At 47.0% G+C, this 25,166-nt stretch overlaps 1 protein-coding gene across 3 annotated transcripts; it reads right to left on the reverse strand.

The window, feature by feature from the left end:
• Positions 1-157: 157 nt before the first annotated feature.
• LOC114015028 (heat shock transcription factor, X-linked-like) lies at positions 158-25,056 on the reverse strand. Of its 3 annotated transcripts, none has more exons than XM_055709203.1 (5): positions 24,073-25,056; positions 22,736-22,936; positions 21,650-21,819; positions 1,239-3,760; positions 158-595 (listed from the first exon to the last, which is right to left on the reverse strand). In XM_055709203.1, exons 4-5 carry the CDS (start codon positions 1,917-1,919, stop codon positions 170-172), a joined length of 1,107 nt encoding a protein of 368 aa, XP_055565178.1. In that variant the 5' UTR covers positions 1,920-3,760; positions 21,650-21,819; positions 22,736-22,936; positions 24,073-25,056; the 3' UTR covers positions 158-169. The 3 variants fall into 3 exon arrangements, with proteins under 3 accessions (XP_055565178.1, XP_055565180.1, XP_055565181.1); XM_055709205.1 differs by having other exon boundaries at positions 22,736-23,935; XM_055709206.1 differs by lacking the exons at positions 21,650-21,819; positions 22,736-22,936; positions 24,073-25,056 and adding an exon at positions 4,089-4,366.
• Positions 25,057-25,166: the final 110 nt, after the last annotated feature.

Genomic DNA, 25,166 nt, shown 5'->3' on the forward strand with positions numbered 1-25,166 from the left:
CTTAGGTGAAATAAAAACTCAGGTCTGGGCTTCCACTGTGCAAACAGGACAGGACAACTGGAAAAGCTTTATTGTTCAATCAGTTTCTCATCAGCTCTTCTAAGCTGCACTCCTTAGCAACAACCATCGGACACTCATTCATGACGGGCTGCTGACTCTTTCCGTCTCTTTAGATTGTGCCGCGCTGGGGTCCGATGGCGTCTGCAGTCCTGAGGTGGCAGGTGCAGGTGGGGCAGTGGGGGACTGGAGGGCTTTGTCTGCAGAGTGGTGCTGGGGACGCTGGCAGAGCTGAGAGTGGTGGTGGGGAGGAGGGGGCCACAGGGCTGAAGTTCTTGCTGCCCGCTGCTCCCGCCGGCTCTGGAAGTGCGGGAGCAGCTGCCGGTGGAGATGGACGGGTGGCACCGAGGCTGGGAGGTGCTTCAGCCCATCGCTTGGTGGACGCTGGCATGTCCCCTGCAGGCTGGCCACCTGGTCTTCTGCAGGGCTGCCCCTCATCCATCTCCAGGGCTTTCCGCTTGAGGCCAGCCCTCCTCCGGCACTTTTCCAGCAGGTGGGGATGCCCTCTGTTAAAGAGGGGGTTATAGTAGTAGAGTACCTAGAAGAAGCAAAGGAGAAGAGTCAGTTGCCGCCATCCCAAGCCTGGAAAAGCCCAAGCTACGAGAAGCCAGACTCTGAATTGCACAAGACAAACATGGATAGTGGAAGGGACTCTCGGGGACGGCTGAAACCTCAAGCTGAGGCCGAAAGGTTACGTGAAGCGTTCTGTTCAGTCACCGCCACCCCTGGCAGCAAGAGCAGCGTAGGCTTTTCAAAAGCATAAGAAGTGCTTTCAAAAGCCAAATACCATGACTGTTCAGCAACTCCAGGGTGGGCATGAGCAGGGAGGTAACACTGGGGTCCTTAAGTGTATCCTCTTGGCATTCGGCCGGAAGGTTTCAGATTTGGTGCAGCAAGACACGTAGCAAAGACATTCAGAGCAATGAGGTTACACGGAGCCGGTCTTTCCATGGGACGGCTTCAAACTAAGCAGGTATAACCAAACTGTACTTTATCCACGTTTCTACTAGTCAGAAAGACTAACTCAAACCTTCCTGAAAACGCCCCGAGGAGGAAACTAAAACCGGACCGCTCGCTGCCCTCCCCGCCCCCTCTATTGCGAGGCCTTATGCGACGCGAAGGTCCGTCCCTCCCCCAAGACCCCTGTGAGCGTTAGTGGATGTGCGGAGCGATGGCTGTACCTTGCTGTGAGCAGCAGCTGCTGCTTCTTCTGCCAGGAACTCAGGCAGGGAGGCAGATCTTTCGCCATCCCCTTGCATTTTGACGAATCCGTGGTAGTTCATCTGGCGAAGGAAGCTCTTCATGCTCTGCCTGGTGTAAACCTGCAGAGGTCCTCCCCCGCCCAGCACCTCCTCTTTGAAGAGCTTCTCGTTGATGGCCACGTATTTTCCTCCCTTGCTCCACCAAATGGACCGAAACTGGTCGCTTTCCACTATCATCCAAAGCTTCTGTGGAAAGCGGAGCGACAGGAGCCCACTGCCTTGGCCCACGCTCTTGCTGGAAGCAGGAGGGACTTGTTTGGTGTCATGTCCGTCACCCCCCGGTTGGACGTGCCGCTCCTCCCCTACCACTTGCATGGCAGCGTCCCGGGGGGCACTTTCCCCCTGTCCTGGAGGGCCAGCACAAGTCGTGTCTGCCCACTGCCCCAGCTCCTCCGGAGCAGGCAGGGATGGTGTTACTTGAGCAGACAGCTCCCGCTCCATTGCTTTTGTGCCAAGCTTGCCTCGGTGGCCACCACCGTGGAGAGCCAGGCCTTGGTCCTGCCAGTCAGCAAGCAAAGGCCAACTGGCACTGGCTGGCTGTGGGTCCCAGCAGATATTCCGGCACGGCATTGTGATGCCCGTGCTGCATAGTGGTGACATCACAATGCGACGTCACGGTGACGTTTGAAAACGGTGGCCTGGCAGAAAGGAGCAGCCGGAGGAGCAGTTGCTGAAGAGCAACTTCTGTTGCTGCTTTTCACTGGCAGAGCCGCCGCTGGCGGGACTGCAGGGCCCCGCAGGCAACAAAGCTGTTGAAGGGCTGTGGGCAATGAGGGGACCGTGCTGTGTCCAGCTGCATCCAGGGGGGTCTGCAGCGAGGAGGGGGGACGGTGGCAGCGTTGGGCACCCCAGTGCCCCATTTCTGAAGTTATTATGATTCGCTGCAGAAACGTCTTACAGATTTTGGCTGCACACTCTTTCTAAATCCAAGCCAAATATTCCCATCTCTAAACACTGCAGGACTGCAGACTGTAATGTCTAGTCTCCCCAGATACTGGGAGTATTTTTGCTCTAAGAGAAGTACAATCGGCTGGTGAAAGATCAGCACTTTCCCTCTGAGCTGTGCGGCCACTTTCAGAGGCGCCCAGAATACAGCCCAGCCCAGTACATGATGACAATCAAGCTCTCTATATCATGTGGGTTGTCATAACCTCTGTTACAGCCACTAGGCACTCTTCTGCTCCAGGGATTTGGTGCTGTTATGTGCTCCTGCCTTTCAGTGCGCTCCCTCCCCGGCACTGGCTGCACTGTGCCCTTCATCCTTTGGCTTCTTTAACCCTAGAGGAGTTTAACTGGGTGGGAGACATTTTGCCTTTTCCTGGTTTTGCCAAGAAACAGAATTGGGCACATGAAGAAACTTTACCCTGAAGTACCCTCCCTGGTTTTGAGGAGCTGGCAACAGTTTTTCCTGAGCCAGCTTTACATGTTCAACTGAAGCTACACTGACCCAAAGCTCCAGGCACTACCACAATACTGATAAATCTCCTCCAGGCCGCGCTCCTGTGAACAAGGACTCCACATATACCCTGAGATCTGTCCTGCAGCTGGAAATTCAGAGGGGCTATGAATACTTCTGCCAAGCAAGGGGAAAAGGCTTCCCTTGTTGAAACGCATTGCCACAAGCTTTTGTGTGGCATAAACCCTCTTAATGCCAGCAGGATCAATGTAAAGGACCCATCTATGGTACCTGGTATCTGAGCTCCTGCTTCTCTTGCAGCCCAGCGTGAGGCAGGTTGGCTGCAGCATTTTGTGAGCTCTGTAACAGGGGAGACTATTTCTAAGGTGACAGAGGCCCAGCAGACAGCTCAAAGCCCAGAACAACCCCTGAGCTCACCTTGTTAGCAGTCCCAGGTTACTGTTCTCTGACAATTTGTTTGAAGCATTGGCTAAATTTGGAAATGGTGCTAAAAGCAGGCTTGCCACTATCATGCCGGTGAATGAAGAGCTTGTCAACAGAGGGAGATTCACCAGCAGCAGGACAAGGGAGCAGCATGAACATTACTGTACATATTTCCTCTATGGAACGGTTTATATCTAAGTGTGAGTCCTTCAAAATGCTGTAATATAGCTTTAATATTGCATTAAGTGCTGGGAAACAGGAGAAGCAGAGGGCATTTCACTATCTAGCTTTAAACTTTCAAATGGATGTGACTCCTCCACCCAAAACACAGATTCAAATAACAAGCCAGTTCCTAACATGTTCTGACCCTTGAAAAGTGTCCATATTCCGCTTTTGGCTTTCACTTTGTCTCCTGGAAATCCTCAGCAATTTAAACTTGTTCCGAGAGTGAAGCTCACCAAGTGTTCACACAAGCAAAGGAACAGCAAGTAATGTGCAGTTGCTGGCAGCAGGGTAAACCCTTTTGGGTGGAGAGCCAGGACCAGAGATCGCAGCCATCTCTTCCATCTCACCTTCTGGAAGCAACTCATTCTGTTTTCTCCTGCAAAAGTAGAAAGGGGAAGAAAGAAGCTGGTTGTCACAGGAAGATGGACAAGTCAAAAAAAAGAGAAGTGCTATAAGTGCAGTGACTGAGATGTGCTGCTTTGAATCATCCTGAGGTGTAGGAGACGCCACTCTCCCCTGCAGCACCTCAGGCCTTCTCAGAAGAATTTATTTCCCACCCAATCCCGCACTTCTTGTTCAGATTTACTCCCTCTTAGAGAGCAGACACATTCCTCTGCCTTTCAGCTCAATGCCAGGTCCACAACACACCTGATAGATACACCAGGTTCTATCAAGACCAAGAGCATTCTTGTCTATCACTATACCTTGACCCATTGTATGAGATATTTTTCATCAGCTCCTGGAGATGTGGGAAGCAGTTGGAACCCCGGTTCTGGTGGGAGTAAGGGACAGCATATTAGGCATCTCAAAATTAGAAAGATGAGGAAGGTTAGGCTCAAATCAAGCGAGGCAGACAAAGCCCTTATCCCCTGCCAGGAGGATGAGCAATGCAAACAGTGGATGCCTGTATCTGAAGTAGAGATGCTGCTAGTCACAGCAGAGGAATGTGTTTTAGGCAGCTGGCTTTTGGCCTTCTGTTTTGTTTACTCTTCCAAAGACAAAACCAAAAGTGACGCCATATCCTGCTGTACTGAAGCCTGAAGCACAGAAAAGAAGCATCTGGGAAGGGGAGGCAGAACATGACAAAGTCCAGACCATCCTGGAGAGAGACATGCACAAATTCTCCTGCTCAGCCTGCTGAACATGTACATATTTATCTACACAGCCTGCTAACACAGCCGAGTGGAAAATACCTACTGGGCTTTGGGATGCTCCAAGCAGCCAGGAGGAGAACAGGGGGAATATCACACTCAACTGCTCCTCAGGGGTTGTTTGATTTCTTGAGTAAGCACCACTGCACAGAAGGACCGGACCCTCAGCTGATGTGAGCAGGCTCCACAGCCTCTACCATAGCTGCATTCATAGATACCAGTTCAAGAGCTGCATAGCTACTGCCCAATTTTCAAGCTTGTGGTAACTTCCAACCTTTGCAAGTAGAAATAGAAAGGCAGAATGAGGAAGTGATCCACTGAAACTTGTCCTGTGTGAGGGACTTCCCTGGAGAACCAGCAGAAGAAAGGTGCTGCCTGCCCAGAGAAGTGCCACACTAAACCAGGCACTGGAGAATGGCCAAGCTGGGTGCTAGTTGGGTGCTTCATTCAACAGAAGACAGTACCCTCTGCCAAGTGTAGGCAGTGGCTGAACACTGTTATAATTACAGCTGAGATGCCAGGCCAGTAGTTTCCAATTCCTTTTATTTTTATTACATTTCTTTCAGTATCTTGAATTCACCTGAAGAGATCCGGTGTCCTATTTCAGGGGGCAGGAGAATTTCATCCTAAGAGCATCCACTGTTTTGTTTTCCTAGTTATGCAGAACGGTCCTAATTGCAAATGTAAGCGCACCACGAAGACTCGTAACTAGAAGGCAGAGGGGAAGGATCCTGCTTGCTAAGTCAACTTCTTGAACAATTAGGGTCGGCAGCATTAAGTTCTGTCGGATTACTCCACAGGCAACTTTTCTAATCAGCAAACGTTTATTAGAAATCACAGAGATACAGTAAGGGACTGGCACAGAGAGGGATAGGCTATTTCATCTGCAGCTGTCCTGACCTTCAGGGAAAAAACACTCCAGCATAACATAGTTGCCATAAATACTTACGCCATGACAAAAGATGTCAGAAATGTAAGCTGTTGACATTACAGGATACTTAGCCAAAATGAAATCTTATGCCTTTCAAACTGGAGCTGTAAAAACCAGCAACTTTTATGACAGTGTGATATGCAATCCTAGAGTTTAGAGGGCAGGAAAGTGCAGTTGACATTGAGCAAACAATACTAATTTATTTGGAGGAAGTTCATTTCCAAATGATACAGAACTGTCTAACATTGTTGCCAAGTTCTGGACCTAAACCAAGCAAGTTCATAAAAAGGTTAGACAGATCAATGCAGAATGGGTTCACCAGCACTTTTATGTCCTGGGCTGTATCCTCTGGCTTAGGGGATTGCCAGGAGCATAGTGCACACCAGCTTCTTCCCTTAGTGTCTGCTGCTAGCTGGATGGATGTTTGGTCTAACTTGTCCCATACAGTCAGCCAAGACTCAAGTATTCAAGGCTCCATTTCTTTGCACAAAACAAAGCCTCCTCGCCTGGTGGTGTGGGATTTTACAGGTTTGTTTCTCAAAGTGTCTCATGCATTTAGTTCTTTTTTCTGCCTTTTGTGAGCCTGAGCAGAAGACAGGCCACCATCTCCAAAGAGGGCAGACACCTCCGCACAGGGCTGCTCTGCTTCTTGTTTGTGAAGTATTACAACACACTGTGCAAACAAACAGTCTAAACTCAGATGAAACAGACATCTTAGATAAATCACATGCATGGGATTAGTCACACTGATGTTGCAATCATTGGTGTCATGGATAAAAATGACCCAAAGAAGAGTAATGAGAATTTTCTATCACATCTTATTTACATAAATAATAAACAAAGACTCCCAACTTTATCATGCTAGCCCAACTACTCACACCTACCTGTTGTCTGTTATCTTAGCTCAGGACTATGCTAGAGCAGACTTTCTGCCACACCTCTGGAGTGGGCTGCCTTATTCTTACAACTTCAACCAAATAGCAAAAGCATGATTTTATGGTAACTGCTTTATACATGTTTCTTGCAAACTTACACAAACATTTCCTTGCGGCTATAAAGATGTACCATACCCTCATCTCACCTCCAGATGACATAAGCTAAAGGTTCCTGCTGCCAACCATACCATATGCTTTTACGTAGGTGAATGTCCTTGTTTGGTGTGGTACAGCACTGCTGCCCCTGAGCTGAACCTTGGTTGCTGCTCTGCTGGTGACATTAGCACTCACTCTGGGCTTAGACCATGGAGAGGAGGCTTTAGTATTAAAAAGCCCCTACTAGTAAACTTACCAAATTGTTTTAAGTTAAACCTATCTTTTATACAACCCCTCCCTTTCCCAAATGAAATACAGCTATGTAGATGTGATGCTCTTACATCATTTGACCTAATGTTTTTATGCAGCAGAGGAGATGGCCAGATGATACAAAGCCCACACACGGCAAACCACCTTTGCAGCAAGAAGATCAAACCCCTTACATAGTAAAAGCAGCCATAGAGTCAGGTCATTGGGCTGAAGCAATAGGTCTGGTGGACAAACTGAGATATCCAACTGGTTTTCTTACAAGTGTGTGACGACTTACACAGATTGTGCAACTTCTCTGTCTCATCTCTGCAAACACAGCTTGATGTCCAAACATCAGCATCTGTAATAGCATTACTCTATATTGATATCATTTGCGTGTATTTTGTAAATAAAAAACACAGTGACTCATAACTGATAGGCTTGGAGAAACCCAGGGCAGGGGTTTAACACAGGCTAAGTCAGCACCTTCTCATTTGTCCAAAGATACCATTATCTGTAATGGGACTGACTCCAGCAGGGTAACTCCAGAGAGGAAGCAACCTTCAATGCAGAGGGAGGCCAAATCCTCCTGCACATGCTTGCCACAAGTAGCACCTTGCCTGAGGCAGAGTCCCACAAGAGCATAGATTTACTCCAGCAGCTCAGCAGCATTCAGTCTAACTGGCAATTAGCAGCCCTGGCCTGGCATGATATCCCCCAGAGGTGGACACTCACACCTCCATCAAAAGCAGCTCTTCCCCGCAGTGGTGTGTGTGCCATCCCACCCTCCAGATAGCTACACTGATTTAGCACTGAGCAAGTGAAAAAAATTACAGACGATACTGGATAGAATTAATGTTCAACCTTTGTCTGCCTCACACTACTGATGAATAGTTGCAGGCAATCCAGAACTTTTTTTCACTCGCTCACTTGGTTCCTAATTTGTGAGCACCTTTATTTCCTCTGCCATGCAAGCAGCTCCATCAACAGGAGACCTAAGGAAACCTGGTCCCTCATGGATTCAGTATTTGGATAATTAGTTTCTGCATGTTTGGGGGCTTTTTTCCTCATGGCTACTATGGTTCGAGTCTGCTACAGCCTCTTTCCTGGTCAGTGTATTGTAAGTTTCTATCCACTGGCTATGTCATTTCAGAGATCCCTTAGGGACCTTTAAAAGCTTTTACTTTTCTTTGAGCTTTTCATTGAGTGGAAGCAAGGCCACCACTTTCAAAGGTGCTGGCAGGCAGGCAGCGCAACTGCGTGCCATCATGAAGTTCAGCTTAAAACAGATGAAAAAGGAAGCCAAGAATGAATCATCATATAACAGCCTAGCAAAAAATCTTTAAAATGCAAGAGAACTGCAATACCAAATCTGAAAAGGCATCAAATCAGAAAATTGTTGTTTGTAGCTTTGTCTCCTCAATTCCTAGAAATACAGCCTGAACCTCCAAACCAGAAAGCTTGAACAGTCATGAACTAGCTCCCAGATCTTCAGCCCTGAATGTCCAGACAGTACGGAAGCTCTTCAGTCCAAATCTGGAGTCTTGTTCTTCTCTCACAAACAGTAGCCAGACACAACTGCCTAGCATAAACCCTCCTGTCACAAGAGGAGAGTCAGCCCTTTATCCTTGCAGCCCATCACCCTGCAGGACTGCCTGGTACCACTGGAGAAGTAGTAGCTGTACATAAATGGATGGCTGATTCATGCTGGGACACTGGTCTATTTTCTTGTCCCCCCCCAGGAGGATCTCACCCAGCACAAGCAAGCTCTAAAGCCAGTTCCCTGCATGGTCACACTCCAAGCAACCAGAGATGTCAGTGGCTTACTGGAGGCTGTGATCCTTAAGGCTTTGTTTGGTTGTGATTAAGCCATCTCATTCTTCTTGATGAATGGTGGGAAGGGTATCCTGCCCACTTTCAGTGTCCGAAAATACCACATGAACAAGGGGGCAGTGAAGGGACAGGGACAGAAGCTGCTAGGATCTGCGTGCAGGCTGCAGAAAGAAGAGCAGAGCCATGCTAAGACCATCAGTCTGAGCTTCCAGTGACCTCACACCACCTCCTCATCTCCCGTGACATGCATCCAGAGGTGCACAGTCACCTCCACATCCTTCCTATCTTGCCTGGCAGGGCCCAGCTGTGCTTCTCATTCCCACCCTGGGAGGCCACTGCACCACCGCAGAGGTGGAAGCCAGGACCTGAGCACTGGCAGGGTGGGGGACATGCAGGAAAGAGCAACCCCAGGTTGCAGCAAGCTCACTGCAGCGCAAACAGCCAAGGTGTTTTACTCCTTCAAGCACCCTCTGCTTTGAGATTAATTCAAATAAAAGTTGTTTTATTCATATGACAATTGAAGCTTGCAGGACAAGTAACTGGTGGGACAGCTACTCGCTAGCAGTCCTAATTATGATTCAAGACCCAGGCTGGTGTTTACTTTAAAGACCCTCATATTGCAGAACAGCTCTTCCACTACCCATAATAGTTTGACAACATCTGAGGCTACAATAACCGTTAAACTGTTGTCCCGTGGTTTGGGTGAAAACCTGTATTAAACAATATCTAGATCTTGAGACGAGCTAAGCAAAGTTGAGCAAATGGGAGATGTGCTCTTACAACAGGAAGCTCTGCAGAGCCCCAGGCTAGGCAGAGTGTTGCCAATACCTCCATCTCAAGAAGTCAAGTCCAAGAGCTGTCTAACCTCATTTCTTACCCAGAGCAACACCAGACACTTCCCAAAGAGGTGCAAGAACCTCAGCCTGCCTGCACAGGTCTCAACCTGCCCTCCAGTACCTCAGGACTGGTTTATGTCTGGACCATAACACCTGTTACTCCCTTGGGAAAGACCACCAGGTCACCTTGCTTCCCATTTAAGAACCTGAGTTAGATGCACCAACTTCTGCAGACAATGAGACATACATAAGTAAACAAAATTAATCAGTGACTAAAATGATTTTTTCACAGCCCAATCATTCTTTACTTAAGTTCCACAATTTCATGGCAACAAGCCCCAGACAGGTCGGAGATGTTTGGAACAGGAAGTTCTCCCCAGCTACCACACAATACATACCATTCCTGGGTTTTTTTGTTGCCACCAATCATGCTGGGAACAGCACTGTGCCCTGTGACACTGTGGATTCAATTTATAATACAACAAAAAAGAAAAAATAGGACAGCCCTGGCAAGATCTGTTTGACTCACCCCTGCTGCTGTGTTTTATATTGTTGGAGAATTGCTCCATGCAAGCAGCAATTGAGAAAAAGCGTGAGGAAAAGCTTGTGATGAGGACAGCTCATCTGCTTTCCTTTAGACCAGCTGCATGCGTGCCTGGGACAGATGCACTTGGCACGTATATGGAGATGGCTCATACATACTGAAAGAGCAATTCATTCAATAACCACACATCTAAGAGACAGTTTCTAATCAAACCCTTCCTCCAAGCAAAGATAACAGGCTATCCTCAACGTTCTCACCACAAGTACATGACAGCTCCAGCACACTGCTGTCTACAGCACACAGTGGCCTCATTGTGCAAGGACCCACCAAGGCAACGTGACAATGTCAGCCTCAGGGCACCCGTCCCCTGTCTAACTCAGAAAAGCCTGTGCTAGAACCTAATCCTACATCTTGAGTAAGACTTCCAAGCTGTCTGCATCACACTGGCAGATCGTATGGCAGTGCCTCCAGCTAAATTACATGCCTGCTTGCCTGCTTTCTTAATACTCTGCTCCATGTGGGTGCACAGAACATGGGAGATGTCTTTTTACTGTAGGTGAAAAAATGTCATTCTGTTCAAAATTTCATTGCTGTAATACTTCCTACATTGACTTCTCTCTAGACTACTGTGGTGTGATGAGACAAGGAGCACAGCCTACCCTTGGGTTAGACAGCCAGAGAACTGGGATCTGCAGAGAGATCTTCATACATTAACCAGAAACCACCAACATCAAGAAGCTGAAGAGGGAAGACAGTCCCATCGCAGACAGATGTACTTTATCTAAGACAGCACAGCAGATATTGGTATAAAGTGAAGAGCAAAGGCTGCAGGAGACAAGCACATCTGAAACAAAGCAAGCAGCTCTGCAAGAACTTGTATTCTGCAAAAAGGTCAGCTGCACCTTCAAGCACAAGAGTCTGTGCCAGGAGCTGCCTGCAACTGGAGAGGCTTCAAACACTCAGCCTGAGCAGGGGTGAATGCACTGACAGCACAAGTGCCCAGCAAGAGGTTTCTCAGCCAGCCCTGCTACAGTGAGCAGCAACATAGCGTGATGAGGACCCAGGGAGGAGACCCAAAAAACTGCACAACCCACCTCCCCATACACCTTTTCATTGCCAAAACCACAGCATATTGAAATCTTATTTTCTAAGGTAACAATTACAAGATTGTGTTGCTTCATCTTGATTACTAGTGAAGCCTGTGTGTGACTTCAGCTTCTCCTGTCAAGCCTGGCTGTCTCAAAAACACGGTGTTTCTGCATGTTTTGAAGGGAAAGAGAAATCTTTCAGTGAGCACGTAAAGAGGGGAGCCACATTTGTGCTCCCGCAAAGGAAAGGCTGCAGCTCTCTACCTGCCTGCTTGCTGGCCAACAAACACACAAACATACTCCCCCAAGCGCGAAGCAGCCAAGGCGCAGGTGTCTCCAGCCCAGTTGATATTTCGGGGGTTTGGGAGAAGTGAGGATAGTGAGGGATATTAAGTGTTATTGCATCAGAAGCAAGTATGAGTGAAGCTGGACTTCACCAAACCTCTTGTTCACAGGGAAATTTGTCCCTTGCTTAGGTCAGTCAGAAATTTACACTAAGGCTCTTTTCTCAGGGTATCACAAGGTGTCAGTTCTGCTACGAGCAAAGTGGAGCAGCCCCTGGGTAATGCCACCAGCACAACCCTGAGATGAGTTTTGGTTCAGGTCTCAGTTTACTTTTGGCACCCAGAGGCATTTGCTTGTTCTGTGTCCCCTTTTTATCCCTGGCAGGACAGCCTTGTCTCCCAGCAGAGAGAGCTCCTCCAGCATACATGGCACAGGTCTCTGCTGTGCAGACACATAACCAAGGTAAGACCAGCAGAAACAACCTCCTAATTACTAAAACCAAGCTTGAGAAAGTCATTAGAGGGCAAACAACCCCTGACCACTCAAATCAAGTTCCTATTGTCCACCTTAATGCACTGTTCCCCCATCACAGGGCACGCTGGATCTGCTTGCTTTCAGAGTATCACACATCCTTTCAGCTGCAGAGCTTCCCCTCTCTGCTCTGCCCGGGGTGAGTGGAAGAGGAACAGGCCACGCTGCCTGCCACCTCCCCCAGGGCAGCTTTCCCTGCTTTTCCAGAAAGAGCTGCTCAGCGGAGGAACCCTGCTAGATTTCTCCTACTTTTGAAATTGTTTTTTCCTTCCAGCTGATGATGACCTACATAATAAGCAGGTCACTGGAACTCAAGAGATGTTTCCTGAGGCAGAGGAGAAAAGCCAAGCAGTTCCCCCGCTGCGCGTGCTTCTGAGGACAAAGTGAAGCGCTGTTTCCCAGGGGTCCCACTCAACAGCCTCCTTCACGCTCTTCCTGCCTGAAATCAGTGGGAGCTGCTGGGATCCCACTGGGGACATGATCAGACCCTAAGCAGAATATCAGGCTAGTTAAGGACCATGGGGGACTGAGGGGAGCTTTAGGGACATAAACCCTCCTCACATGAACAGTAAACACGCCATGTGCAGCCCTCAACACGAGGCTGTGAGCCCAGGCAAGGGCCCGGCTGCATGAGATTCAATCCACAAGGCAAGGCAAGCTCTCATCAAACAAGCAGAAAAGGGAGGGAAGGAGAGAGCAGATAGATGTGAAGGGGACAAGTCCCCACCATGATCCCTGTAGTACAGCCCCTGCCCAGCCAAAGGAAGGACCTGGTTGTAGCAGGTCTGCAGACCACAGGAATGTGAGACCGAGTAGTTTCCAGCTGGAACACTGCCCTACCTGAAAATTTGGCAAGCAAGAACCAGAGTTAGAAGAGCTTGAACTCAATTTATTTCTCAAGCTCTAGTCTTTTCTGCTCCTTTATGGGGAGCATTCCTAAAGGCTCGCTACAATGAAGTACAAACTGGAAATGAGAAGGATTTGAGCAGCCAGGAGAAGAGAGACCCAGGGATAGCCCTTCAGCACCAGTATGGTTTAAGGCACGGCAGCACAGAACTGGACTGTCTCAAGATTTTGTTTCCAGCACCATCCTCCCTAATCTTGCAGCTGACCTCTTCTCATCTTCATCTCCCCTCCACTCCAGATGGGAGACAACACCGCAAAAGATGTATGCCAGCGTATCTAATCCCCACACCGACGGTGCACTGCAAGCAGGAAGCAGCTAGCTACCTACCCAAGGGTAAAGCAATAATCTGTTAGAGAAATTAATGTAACGTGATCCTGCCTGGGGCTCACAGTCAGTCCCAGAAGGCTATATAGAGCGAGTAACCAGAGCAGACAAGGGTAAGAAGCTCTCTCAAACAGCCTGGTGGCTCAGAGAGCTCCACTAACAATAGTGCAAGTCTGGTAACTAGGTCACAGTTATGATCCTTAATTAATCCTGAAGAGACCCGATCTGCCATGGGGAACATGACAGATAAGGTAGCTCATTAAGCCCGAAGCAGGCTGGAGTAATGCCAGCCCCCAGAGATCTGGGGACAATATCCCATTTGGCAGCAGCACCTGCTTTGACCAGCCTGCTCTCTGCCAAGCTTTTAGCCAGCAGACACGCCAGACTCTCCCCATCTCCTCTGAGGAAGCAATGGCAGCCGGGAGCCTGTTCACTACCCACTGCCCAAACCACACTGACATAAAAAACCATGAAACAGGAGAGAGATGGGATCGAAAACAGCTCAGGGGCCAGCAGACATGAGGCTCCAGCAGAGGAGATGTACCAAACCCTGCTGGACAGCTGAGCCCTGGCTCCCTGCACCACGCTTCACCTGCAGCCCTGCTCTTCTCCCCCACACCCCTCCATGCTGGGGTGCGCTATCACAAGTCACTTCTTCCCTTGACTCCTGTGGGAGAAGCTAAGAGATTCCAGCTTCTCCACGTGCACTGCCCCAACTTGCCCTGAGACATAGGTGCTGCAAAGCAGCATCAAGGACAGTGGAGAAAAGGGCTTGACACTGCAGATGAAGTTAGGAGAGGTTGTGTGCTTACAGGGCCGGGTTGTTGACTTAGCAGAAAGACTGGCCCCTGACCATGACAGCACAGAGCCCAGCTGGCAGCAGGGTGGCAGAGATTGGCTGAGGGCAAGGCTGACACCTGGGAGAACAGTCCAGGTGCATGTGATCTGCCTTGGTCTCTACAGCTAGCTGTGTTTTGCATCCACACATGATCCCTATGAATATCTTGATCTGCTTAAATCCACTTGTGACAGGGAGATCAGCTGAGATAATGTTGATTGAGTTTTCAAGCCCTACTTCTGCTACCTGAGCAATTAAAAAGCAGCCACCATCAGCAAAGACAGAAAAATCTAACCGGGCTTATGAGGACTCAGAACACAGAAGAAGCATTAAAAATAGTTCTTTGAAAGAAGGGATGTGTGACTAATAAGCCCTAAACTGACAATTGTTGGGAGATGGGGGCAGCTTAGTACTAAAGCCGTGTCTCCAGGATCCATTATTAAGGTGTCACTTGTGCTCACTACCACCCCAAAGGCTTTGTATTCAGCAACATGCACAACTGACAGCACACCAGGGAACAGACACGACTCCATAGAATTAAACCCGAACAAACAGCAGGGAGAAAAGCTGCCAAGTAAACATAAAACAGTAATTCTACCCAAGGAAACTTTAAAAAGCAGAGCAATCAAACTCCAGGCATATGCATCATCACCACCACACACATGCACTGTTCTCCCTCATCATAGTGCAGCTGGGTGAGGGACATGCTGCAAGATCGGTACATGAAAATTAGGTCACTGGCTATCAAGCCCAAGAGACAGTGCAAGGGACTTTGGGAAGGATGTACTGAAATCACTTCTTCCAATTAAAACACAAGCTGAGGAAGCAGCTCCAGTTTATTTGTTCTTGTAATTGGTGCTTTAAATCTCAATTACTCACTCAAAATCTCATTGTCCTTCATGGTAAATAATCTTGATAGGGCTTTTGCTGTGAAGGAGATGTGCAGTTTTAGGAACCCAGCTGAAGCAAACACAGAAAAGGTTACCACCTTTCTGAGGCAGTAGTACAGAGAGCACAAGTAGCGCGGAGCAATCCGTGGTCCCAAAAGCTTACAAGGGAACCCAGAGCTTGTCCCCTTCATTTACCCACAGAAGAGCAGCACACTTCTTTGGTGTGCCAAGCACCAGCCTCCGCTCTCCCTCCTCCAGCCAAAGTGCAAGGCCAGGCACTACGCAAGCCCTAAAGACCCTTCTGGATTTCAGCACTAGATAGCACAAGGATCCAGGGTTGGCACACCTTTGTATATTATTGTTGGGTCCTGTTTTGTGGCTGAAGGTGTGGCTGCCGCCCTCCCAAGTACCCACCCTCCACCACAGGATCTCATTCCTGCTACAGGTTGGACAGAATGAATGTCTGCTTCCTGTCTTAGAGCCTGGCCTAGTAAACTTGTGTTGCCCAGCATGACATCTCTCCCCAAAACTGCTTCTTCCAAGACACTGTTGCCTCACAAAATGCAGCTTGGCAAAAAAAAAAAAAAACCACCTTACCTCACACCCAGATCAGACCAGAGATTGCTCAGTACACTCTATCAGAGGCAGAAGAATTAACGTTTAAGTAGTGAATGGGCTAGCAGCAAACGTTGCAAGGCAACCCAACCACCTCTCTACTTGTTAAAACCACCTTTTGACTTGTTAAACACTGAAATTAATCCATGCCAGCCAGGCTGTATTTGCAGACTCCAAAGTGCCAAACAACAGAAATACAAAAAACCAGAAATACAGGGCTTTTGGGGAAACAGTTCAGCCAAGCATCCCAGCAATAGCCTTGTGTAGTTAAGTTAATCTGAAAGTTTGTTGGTGCTACTGATAGCTGGAGAGAATCAGCTACCCTTCACCGCAAATTACCTCTCCACATAGAACCATCACCACACCACAGTACTTTCTCCCTGTGTCATCTATCATCCCTTATCAGTACTAAGAGAGAGGTGTCGTAAAGAGAGATCTTCTGTCCTAACACTAGATTTTTTTCTTTTTTAATCAACACGTTATCAAATTTCACATTGGAAACAAGATGCAACTTTTTGAGAACATGAATTCTGAATTGTTTTTTCAAGTTAAACTTTGAAGCAGAGACTTGTCAAGACCAGAGGCCTTTAAAGATCATGATTGGAAGTACTAAAAAAAAAAAATCAAACCATTACAACTACACTCTAGTTCCCCTAGGAGCTTACGGGATGTCTGCAGAAATTTTTGGGCAAAGTGCTGCAACTTGCAAGTCTGAAGAGACTAGATTTTTTAATGTATATAAAAGCTTCATAAGATTAGCACAGCTGTATGTAAAACCACAGCACACAGGTCAATCACATGATCAATCACTAATGCTAAACCATCATTTACTCTCTCCTATCCCATGGTTTGCCCTCCCAATCAATTCAACATGAGAAACCAGGCATGGAAATAAAGAGAATGACTTAACCTCAGGTTTGTAATGTTGCCATTTCACTCCTAATTTCTCAGCTGATCCCTTTCAACTGTTTTTGTTATGCAACATTCACACTTCCATCTCTTTCTAGGACATTTCCTAGAATCAGCTTTTCTCTTCTTTGCCCAGGGCTGGGGACAATGTGCATTTCCAAGAGAAAGCACGTTCATCTCACCCAATTAAGTGGAGGGATTCCTGAAAATTATTAGAGACATTAGCGACTCCACGTTCTTTACTGCATCTCCTGGAGATGCAAAAGCAACACATTTTCCAACAATTACCACCACCTCAAGCCAATACCTGACAAGACTAGGTTTGCTCAGCACACCAAGGCAGAGATAACTCACTCCTTTGATATCTCTAGTCCCATACATCTCCATAGCTGGAATGGTGTTCAAAGCAGCTGCAGACCACCAGGTCAAACAAACTACATGCAGAAAAGACTTCCAGCAGGGTCACAGTACCCCAAGAAACCTCCCATCCCAGCTGTGCTGGCTGGTCCTCACATGTACTCCTCCTGATACTGCCTGTGCTGCTTGGCAGGCAGAGAGGCCCAAGAGCCTTGAAAGTAGAGCCCAGAGCTTTGCATGACTTCAGCAGTTTGTAAGACAGTGCAAACAGAGCACCTGCCAGCTTTTTTAAGAGTTCAGTACAAAGGCAAACAAGGAATGGAAGCCTCCAATAACCTTAACATGTCACAGAGTTCTCTGGTCTGCAGCTCTGAAATTCAGATTTGAAGATAATGATGTGCTAATCTCCTCCTTTAATATTTCGGCACAGGCCCCTTCTTCCCTATTACTGACACACTTCTCATTTTCATAACATATCACCACCCTTTAACTTTATCTATAATCTTTAGAGCATGAGGAGAAATAACACATCTCGCACCTCAAAGGTTAATCAACAAGAGCTGTTGCAAAATAGCACAGCAAGCCCCATGGGCAGAATGCACCAATGCTTACACTGGGAGATAAAAACATTTGCAGAGGAAGGAACTGGACACCAAGAAGGCTACAGCTCATCCTTCCAGCTTTCTGCTGTGGCACACAGGCTATGGTGTCATGCAGACTTTCCTCCCACTCACAGGAGTGGGCTTGGCTCTGGATGTTTCATACCCTGTTACCACACACTTCCATGCTATTTTCACGTCTGGAACATCTCCACTTAGATACCAGGCATCCTTCTGCTGTGCTGCTTGGCCACCTCCCTCTCAACACTTTGGATTGTTTCTTTCAAGGAGCTAATTCTAACTGACTATACAACTACAGCAACTAATATAAACTGTAACAAATAATTCTTCAACTATAAAGTTCCCTTGACCATTGACAGAAACAATACAAGATCAAAACTGCTCTACACTTCCCTCTGTTTATTGCTTCTTCTCTCCAAGACAGTTCTTAAGACTGTCTCAAAACCAGCAATATCTAATGCTATGGAATAGCTGGGATAAGAAGAAAAGCCACCCAGATAACAGTACTCAGCTGCCTTAGTAGGTACTAATTCATGGAATACCACCCACACAGGAACTCCCAGCTTCGGTCTAGTCAGGAGGGGGATTTTCCCCCACCTTATCATGTCATCAGCAGGTATTTAATTCTGAAATGCTTCTCCTCCTTATTTCACTGAATTATCAATCCTTGCAGAAGAAATAAAAATACTGGATGCATAAGAGAAGAATAAGCCTTTGCTGAAACAAACCACACCAACCAGCCTTGCTTGTAGGTTTACTATCCCTACAATAAACATTTTAATGTGACAGCCTTTTGAAATCCCATCATTTCACCTGCCCAAAAGAGATCAGAGACCATTACGACTTCACAGGATGCTTTTATCCCTATTCCCAGGCTGAAAAGGCAATCTTACTTGTATTATTACACTTGGGGGAAAAAAGGTAGCATGTACAACTGCAGGAAATAGTACTGATTAAAAACCTGTCTAGTCCAAAAAATCTCCATTTTGACAAACAAAACAACATCAGTTTATACAAAGGATTTAACTTACTATGTCAAACTGAGTCTGGGGTGAAGGGAGGAGTGAGAGCACTTGAATATGCTACTGACTTGTAAGGTGTCTGTGGCGGGCCCATGGGACAGGTATACAAGTCAGAGATATTTTTGTTGTTGTGGTGGTTTAACCCCAGTAGGCAGCTAATCCCCACACAGCCACTTGCTCACTCCCAGGTAGGATGGGGGAGAGAATCGGAAGGGTAAAACTGTGGAAACTTGGAGATTGAACTAAACATAGTTTAATAATTAAAAAAAAAGGACAAAAACAAGAGAGAAAAAAACCACCACGAAACCCAAGAAAAACAAGTGATGAAAAAGAAAACAATTGCTCACCACAAACTGACCAATGCCCAGCCAGTCCCTGAGCAATGGCAGCCTCAGCCAGCCTCCACCCTGAGCTTGATGTCATATAACATGGGATAGCCCTTTGCTCAGCTGGGGACGTCCCCTCTCAGCTTCTTGTGTACCCCAACCAACCTGCTGGCAGGGCAGTGTGAGAAACAGAAAAGCCCTTGACACTGTACAAGCACTGTTCAATGACAACTAGAGCATCCCTGTGTTATCAGCACTATTTTCATCACAAATCAAAAACATAGCCCCATACAAGCTGCTATGAAGACAATTAACTCTATCCCAGCCAAACCCAGTATATTTTTAGAGGGCAAGAGAGAGAGAACAAGGTACGCTCTTGATTTCCAGTTGTCTTCTGCTTCACAGAAAAGTCCTACCATCGACGTTGCTTTAAAAGAGACAGCCCATTGGCTCCAGCACAGCATTTTTCACTGCTGTAGGACAATTCCTTGTTTTCAAGGCCTTTTACAATCAATCCTGTTTCTGCTCTGACTTCCACCTTCCTGCAAATGCCCACACTAATGCAGATATGAGCGGCAGTAGGAGCTCACTAGAGCTACCTGGTGTAGCAAAGATGCTTTACTACATAAACATGACTTGAGTGTCTCTCTGAGCCTGGAGCATTTAAATTCAAAGAGACACCCACTTCTTTTCTCCTCTGTCAGCTGTCCTTCCTATATAGAGAGGAGCAGGCTAGCCACTTGATTCCTGTCTGGAAACTCCAGTTACAGAGAGCTATAGAGAGCTCTGAATTCAGAGCTAAGTCCTTTCCTTATCCTTTCACACCTTTGTACAGGAAACACTCAGATTCACTTTTTCTAAGGTATTTCTGCTTGCTGCTGACTACATAGAGTTCAGGCTCCTAAACTGGATGTAGTAGGTGGTGTCTCTGCCTGAGTAGCTAATGAGGAGAAATGAGGGCTGAAACATGCAAGGAAAATGACAGGCTGAAGCCCAGCAATAATCCAAACTAAAAATATACTGGTTGGAGTCTACTTGTTCTTTCTCAAAGAAGGAAGAAAACTGTTGAGAGAGGAGCAAACAAGGGTGTGAATGCAAATCATTGCAAAGTGCGCCAAAGCTCACAGTAGCTGGAAGGATTTGTGTATCATTTCCTGCTGTGGGCTCCAAAAAGCAAGAAAAACTCGAGGATGCAAGATAAAAAAAGGACTATTGTGTGATTTTCCACATCTGAAGCAACTGGAGGCATGTCAAAGAGATACTCTGGAATGAAGATAAACCACTGCTGGATAAGTTAATCCGATGGGCTGTAGACTGCAGCAGCCCTGGTGTGAGAATGGTTCCCTTCAGCAGAAGCACAGGGTATGTATGAGGGTGGCAACAGCTTCTGCTGTCCCAGCTGAGCCTAAGTCATGTCCCCATAATGGGACTGTGCCAAGAGACCAAACTCCTCTGCATCAATGGGCAGCACCTGCGGCCTGGCAGATGAGCAAAAGTGTCCTGACCTAACACCCTTGTGAGGACGCACTGGGAGTTCCTGAATTGTAAAAGATATCCATTACATTGGGGAGAAAAGTAACTCAGTGCTTGTTGGTAATAGATGGGGTAAGAAGCTTGCCTGGCCTGCATCTCTGGAACTGGGGTGCTACTCAGTCACTCTGCAACAGATCACACATGCCTCAGCATTCAGCAGCACTTCCAGCTTGGTTGAATTCTCTACCGATTAGAGGATCCTATAAAGAAATGAGACTTCCTGTTCTGTCACATAAAGACGACAGTGGATCCAAAGGAGGAAAATTTGCTAAAAACATCCAGCATGGGAAGAATTTTCACTATGCAGCTACTATCACAACCCTCAAATTTTGCCTTAAAAGGTAAACTAAGTTCTCTCTAAGAACTGCTGGTCTCGGGACCAGAAGCGGAAGTTCTCAGATCTAAGCCTGGAATTTGAGTCTGGATTAAATCCAGATGTCAGGACCACATTCACTCCCTTGGAAAATTCAGATCTCAATATAGACAGTAGCTTGTGTATAGGAAGGGGGAACTGTTTTTCTGGCTTGCCCTCTCATGACACTGACTGGGTGGGAAAAAATTAGGAATATGTGCAGCTCTGACTTCAGAAGTGGGCAAAAGGGATTAAATGTTGCTAATGGTACAGTTTTATGCTCTCATTTGGACAGGCTGAGTGCAGAGGGGCTTTGACTCATGAATTTCTGCTGAAGTATCTAAATGCTCTCTTAAAACTGTTAAATTCATTAAAATTCCATGAAAGGAGCTAACTGCTGACAGATGTGAGGCCAGATAAAGGCTACAAATCTGTGAATCAGGTTCTGTTTCCAGAAATATTGGGCAAAACATGCTTAAGAGAATAGGGATGGGAGGGAAGTATTGAAGGTAACTTACACATGAGTCTGTATGGTAAAGGAGCAACATGAAAGAGACCATCTCCACCAGCAACCACAGACATCTGCAGAAATCAACTTGACCCTGTGGCAGGGGATTTTTTCCCCCATTTAAATTTCTATACAGGAAGCACTTCCTATGGTTTCTCATTCACCTCCCAAACTGCTGGAATTTAACCTTTTCTTCCCCCTCTTGCAATTTATTTAGCAAAGAAATGGGCAAATCATCAGAATGGAATGGGCTTCAGCAAATCAAATCAGCAGAGGCTCTCAGGTTACCTTAGAGTCTCCTTCTCCTGCCAGTGCATCACATGGGCCTTTCAGGCAGATGGAGCTTCCTCTGCTGAATCTACCTGGTATGCAGTGTCTCAGGTACCAGCTCCAAAGACTGCTCCAACACCGTTACAGCTAGGAACCACCCACCTTCCAACCTAAACTTTGTCACAGCCGGATGAATAAATTTGCTCTTACACCAATACCATCCTCTCAGCCTAAACCATTTTCTTTCTTTATTACATGCTATTCCGTCCTTTACATATTCAGAGCCAGTCATTGCTTCTCCCCTGCCCATAGTACCTGCCATCTCTCTCCAGACAGGCTACATAAGCCTGCTTTCTCTCTTGGGACAGGCTCTCTGTTCTCCCTTGAGTTGCTAAGGTATTGTCCCTTGTTGCAGTCTGAAGTCCTTCTTCTGGAGTGTGGCAAACAGCATTTGCATGGCACTTCATGCTAGTTTCTCCTGAGCCCTGTAGGATGACGGTAATACATTGCCACAATTAACATCTTTAAATACCATTTAATTAATCCACTAAAGCCCTAAGAAATTTTAATTAATGGCAGCTTTATTAGTATTTACTTCACCTTCAACATATAAGCTCTGGCAATATTTCCAAAGGGAGGAAACTGGCAGAGCAGTTGATAAGACAACCTTTTCCCTTGACTTTTCCCCACTTTGTTGGTCCCAGAGCTCACAGCTGTCTCTGTGCACTGACAAGGACATGTTCCTTCGGCAGCTCTCCAAGATGAGGGTCAAGTTAATGCCATTCCATTGCTATTTAGCTCTGCGCAATTCCTGTCATGTACAAGGTTAAATAAATTCACCAAAATCAAGCTCTAAAGAAGCGTTATTGCGGTGTTTGATTAATAGCACAGCTTGAAGGGAAGTCTGACAGGCAAGCCAGGAGATCTGCTTCACTTGGAGATCTCCATATCATAGCCAAGGTCACTGTGTTTCAGCTGCCAGCCTTGAACAATATTTGTGTAAAAAGGACATGCTCTTCAGGCTTCAGACTTCACATGCACTTTTGAATACAAAACCACAAGTTTCTGAATTCCATCAACAGAGCAGACTAATGTACTTCATCCCTCAACCTTGCAACATGGTAAAATGCTGCTGTTAAGATTATCAGGTTAAAGAAGGATTATAAGATTTTTGTGGGATTGAATCTGCTGTGGCAGATGTCCGCGCAGACAAGCTCTGCAGCCTGTTGCAGTACTCTGCCACTGTATTTGTACAACACCTTTCTCTGGTGCCTCTTATGACAAAACATGTATTCCCTCTGTTCCTCTTAAGTACCACTGTCAATTAATAAGGGAAGAATAGGAGGAAACGGAAAAATACTATCAACATGCTATCAATCAAGCATATGGGACTTCACTTACGTTAAAACTGAAAATAATCGAAGGAGCACTGCAGTGATCCCTTAGGTTCAGACACATTAACTCTGTCCTCTAAGGAGACTCGTCAGGTATCTACATAGTAGAATGTAATGATGTTTCCTCATTTTATAAAGTAACTGTGATACAAAGCTTCAGGGCTGGGAGTCAAATATTGATGGTCAAGGGAATAGGGATAGCAGTAATCTGAAACACAGATCAAGTGTCTTTAAACTTCAAGTCATAATTAACTATTGTATTTTGAAAAATATTTGAGGCATGTAACAAAGTGAAAGCCAGTTGTGAAAAAAAAAAAAAAGCAAGCACTTTTCATGAGCAAACTGAACTAATAATTTGTAGCACAGTCCGAGTATTACCACATGACCAAGACTCTTGTTATCACAACTGCTACACAGGCTCAAGTCAAATACCATAGCCTTAATCATTTATTTACAGAAAAAAATAAAACTAGCATATATATAGTTGAATGATGCCCACTTATGAAAGGCTGTTTCTTAACAGTAACTTCTGCATTACATCAGTGGAATAATGAGCTGAACTGTTTAAGATCTAAGCATCGAGACTTCTTAAACAATGCTGTCTTAAATTCCTAGTAAGTGAACTGTGTTTAAAAAAACATCTAGCCCTACTAAAATCCAAATCCCACACCCTGCCTTGTAAAGCCATATCAGCTGGAGTTGACAGTGAGTTTGCCATTTGATTGTTTTGAGGTTGCCTTCCTCTCGACCTGCTTATTGAGATCACAAAGTTTACATATGCAGCCAGCATCCTTAAAGTGAGTCAGTGATGAAGAGAGGATGGTAAAGGAAATATCCTGCAGGTCTTTCCCCTACCCTCTGACAGAAGAGTTATCTAAAGATTAATTTGCAACATGTAAATACTGACCAATAATTTCTGAGTGCCTTTTGCATCCAAGCTTGAGCTCAGCAGCCACAGTTCAACGTAGGTTTTTTATTTCCCCACTTATTCTGCTACAAGCACCTTCTAGTAATGACACAACATGACTACATGCAAATCAGTCAAGTAAGAGCAAGCTCTGAAACAGCTCTCCTCAAAACTCTGTACCTGTTACAAAAACCATTCTTGCCTCAAAGTGCCCAAGCCGGCTCTCAGCTGGCTGAGGGTGGAAGGCCGAGAGGCAGTACTCTGCCTGAATCCTGTCTTCCGTGAAATCAGTTTCGCAAGCTGAAGAAAAAATGCATTGTCATCTTTCTTCTCCATTCTTTCCACACTTCAGCAGTTAGTATATGCTTACAGGAATTAGTAGTGCTACTGCAGCTCTTATGGCCACATATATAAAAGCTTCTTTTATCGTTACCCACCTGTAAATATTCTTTCAGACAAATTAACTTTAACGTCCATTGCAAACTACAGGATGCAGGGCTCTATTTTACTTGGTGCCATTATTCTCACAAGTCTCTCTTTTCAAAACCGAGGCAGCAGCACCAATGCCTCAAAAATGCAGTGGTGGAAATCTGAGCCTCATTGTCCGAGAAACTGTTAAGATTCATACTGGCTGTAGGCAAAGTGAGAGGGGTTCAGGATCAGCACCACCAGTTGAGACTCCGCTGCTGTTTCCTGAGCCCCTGTGCAAGGACTCCACAAGGAGTCAGAAGTGCATGTTTAAGGAAGAAAATGTGTGAGATCTGCCTGAGCAGCAACGGGTTTCCCCACTGAGCTGACTCAGAGCTTGTACTTTCCAATGAACAGGCATACCAGGGGCCCACAGATCTACTGTCCTGGGGGTAAATAACTCCAGTATTTCTGGGAAGCAAGCATCACACAGCCAGGGGCTGAGGGGAAACCCAGAGCAGAACTACCTGCTCCCAATTCCCATGCGGACCATGCCTCCCTGGTGGCCATCCCCTCACAGACCCCGGTGCCAGCTGCCCCCCTGTCCCCTCACACACACCCTCGGCAGCTACGGGCCCCTTCTGCCTCCTCACGACACCCCGGCGGCTGCCCAGCCCCCTCTGCACCCTCATGGCACTTCTATCCCCTCACGGCGCCCCCAAGGAGCCACCCGGGCCCCCTCCGGCCCCTCAGTCTCCTCAGGACACCTCCAGCCCCTTACGGCGCCCAGGGCCCCTCCATCTCCTCACGGCTCCCAGAGGAGCCGCCTAGCCCCTCTCCGTCCTCTCACGACCCCCCAGGAGCCGCACAGGACCCCTCCGTCTCCTCAGGCCACCTCTAGCCCCTCACGGCGTCCGGGGCCCCTTCATCTCTTTACGGCTCCCCTAGGCGCTGCGCGGCGCCCCTCCACCGCCTCACAGCTCCCCCAAGAGCCGCCCAGAGACCGCCTCGCTCCCGCAGGAACCGCCCAGAACCACCTCCGGTCCCCCCGCCCCGGCAGCCGCCACCGCCTCCAGCCCCCCACGGTCCGGGCCGCGCCTGCGCCGTGTGGCGGCGGGGCGAC

The sequence above is a fragment of the Falco cherrug genome, chromosome 4 (assembly GCF_023634085.1).
Source record: "Falco cherrug isolate bFalChe1 chromosome 4, bFalChe1.pri, whole genome shotgun sequence".
NCBI lineage: Eukaryota > Metazoa > Chordata > Aves > Falconiformes > Falconidae > Falco > Falco cherrug.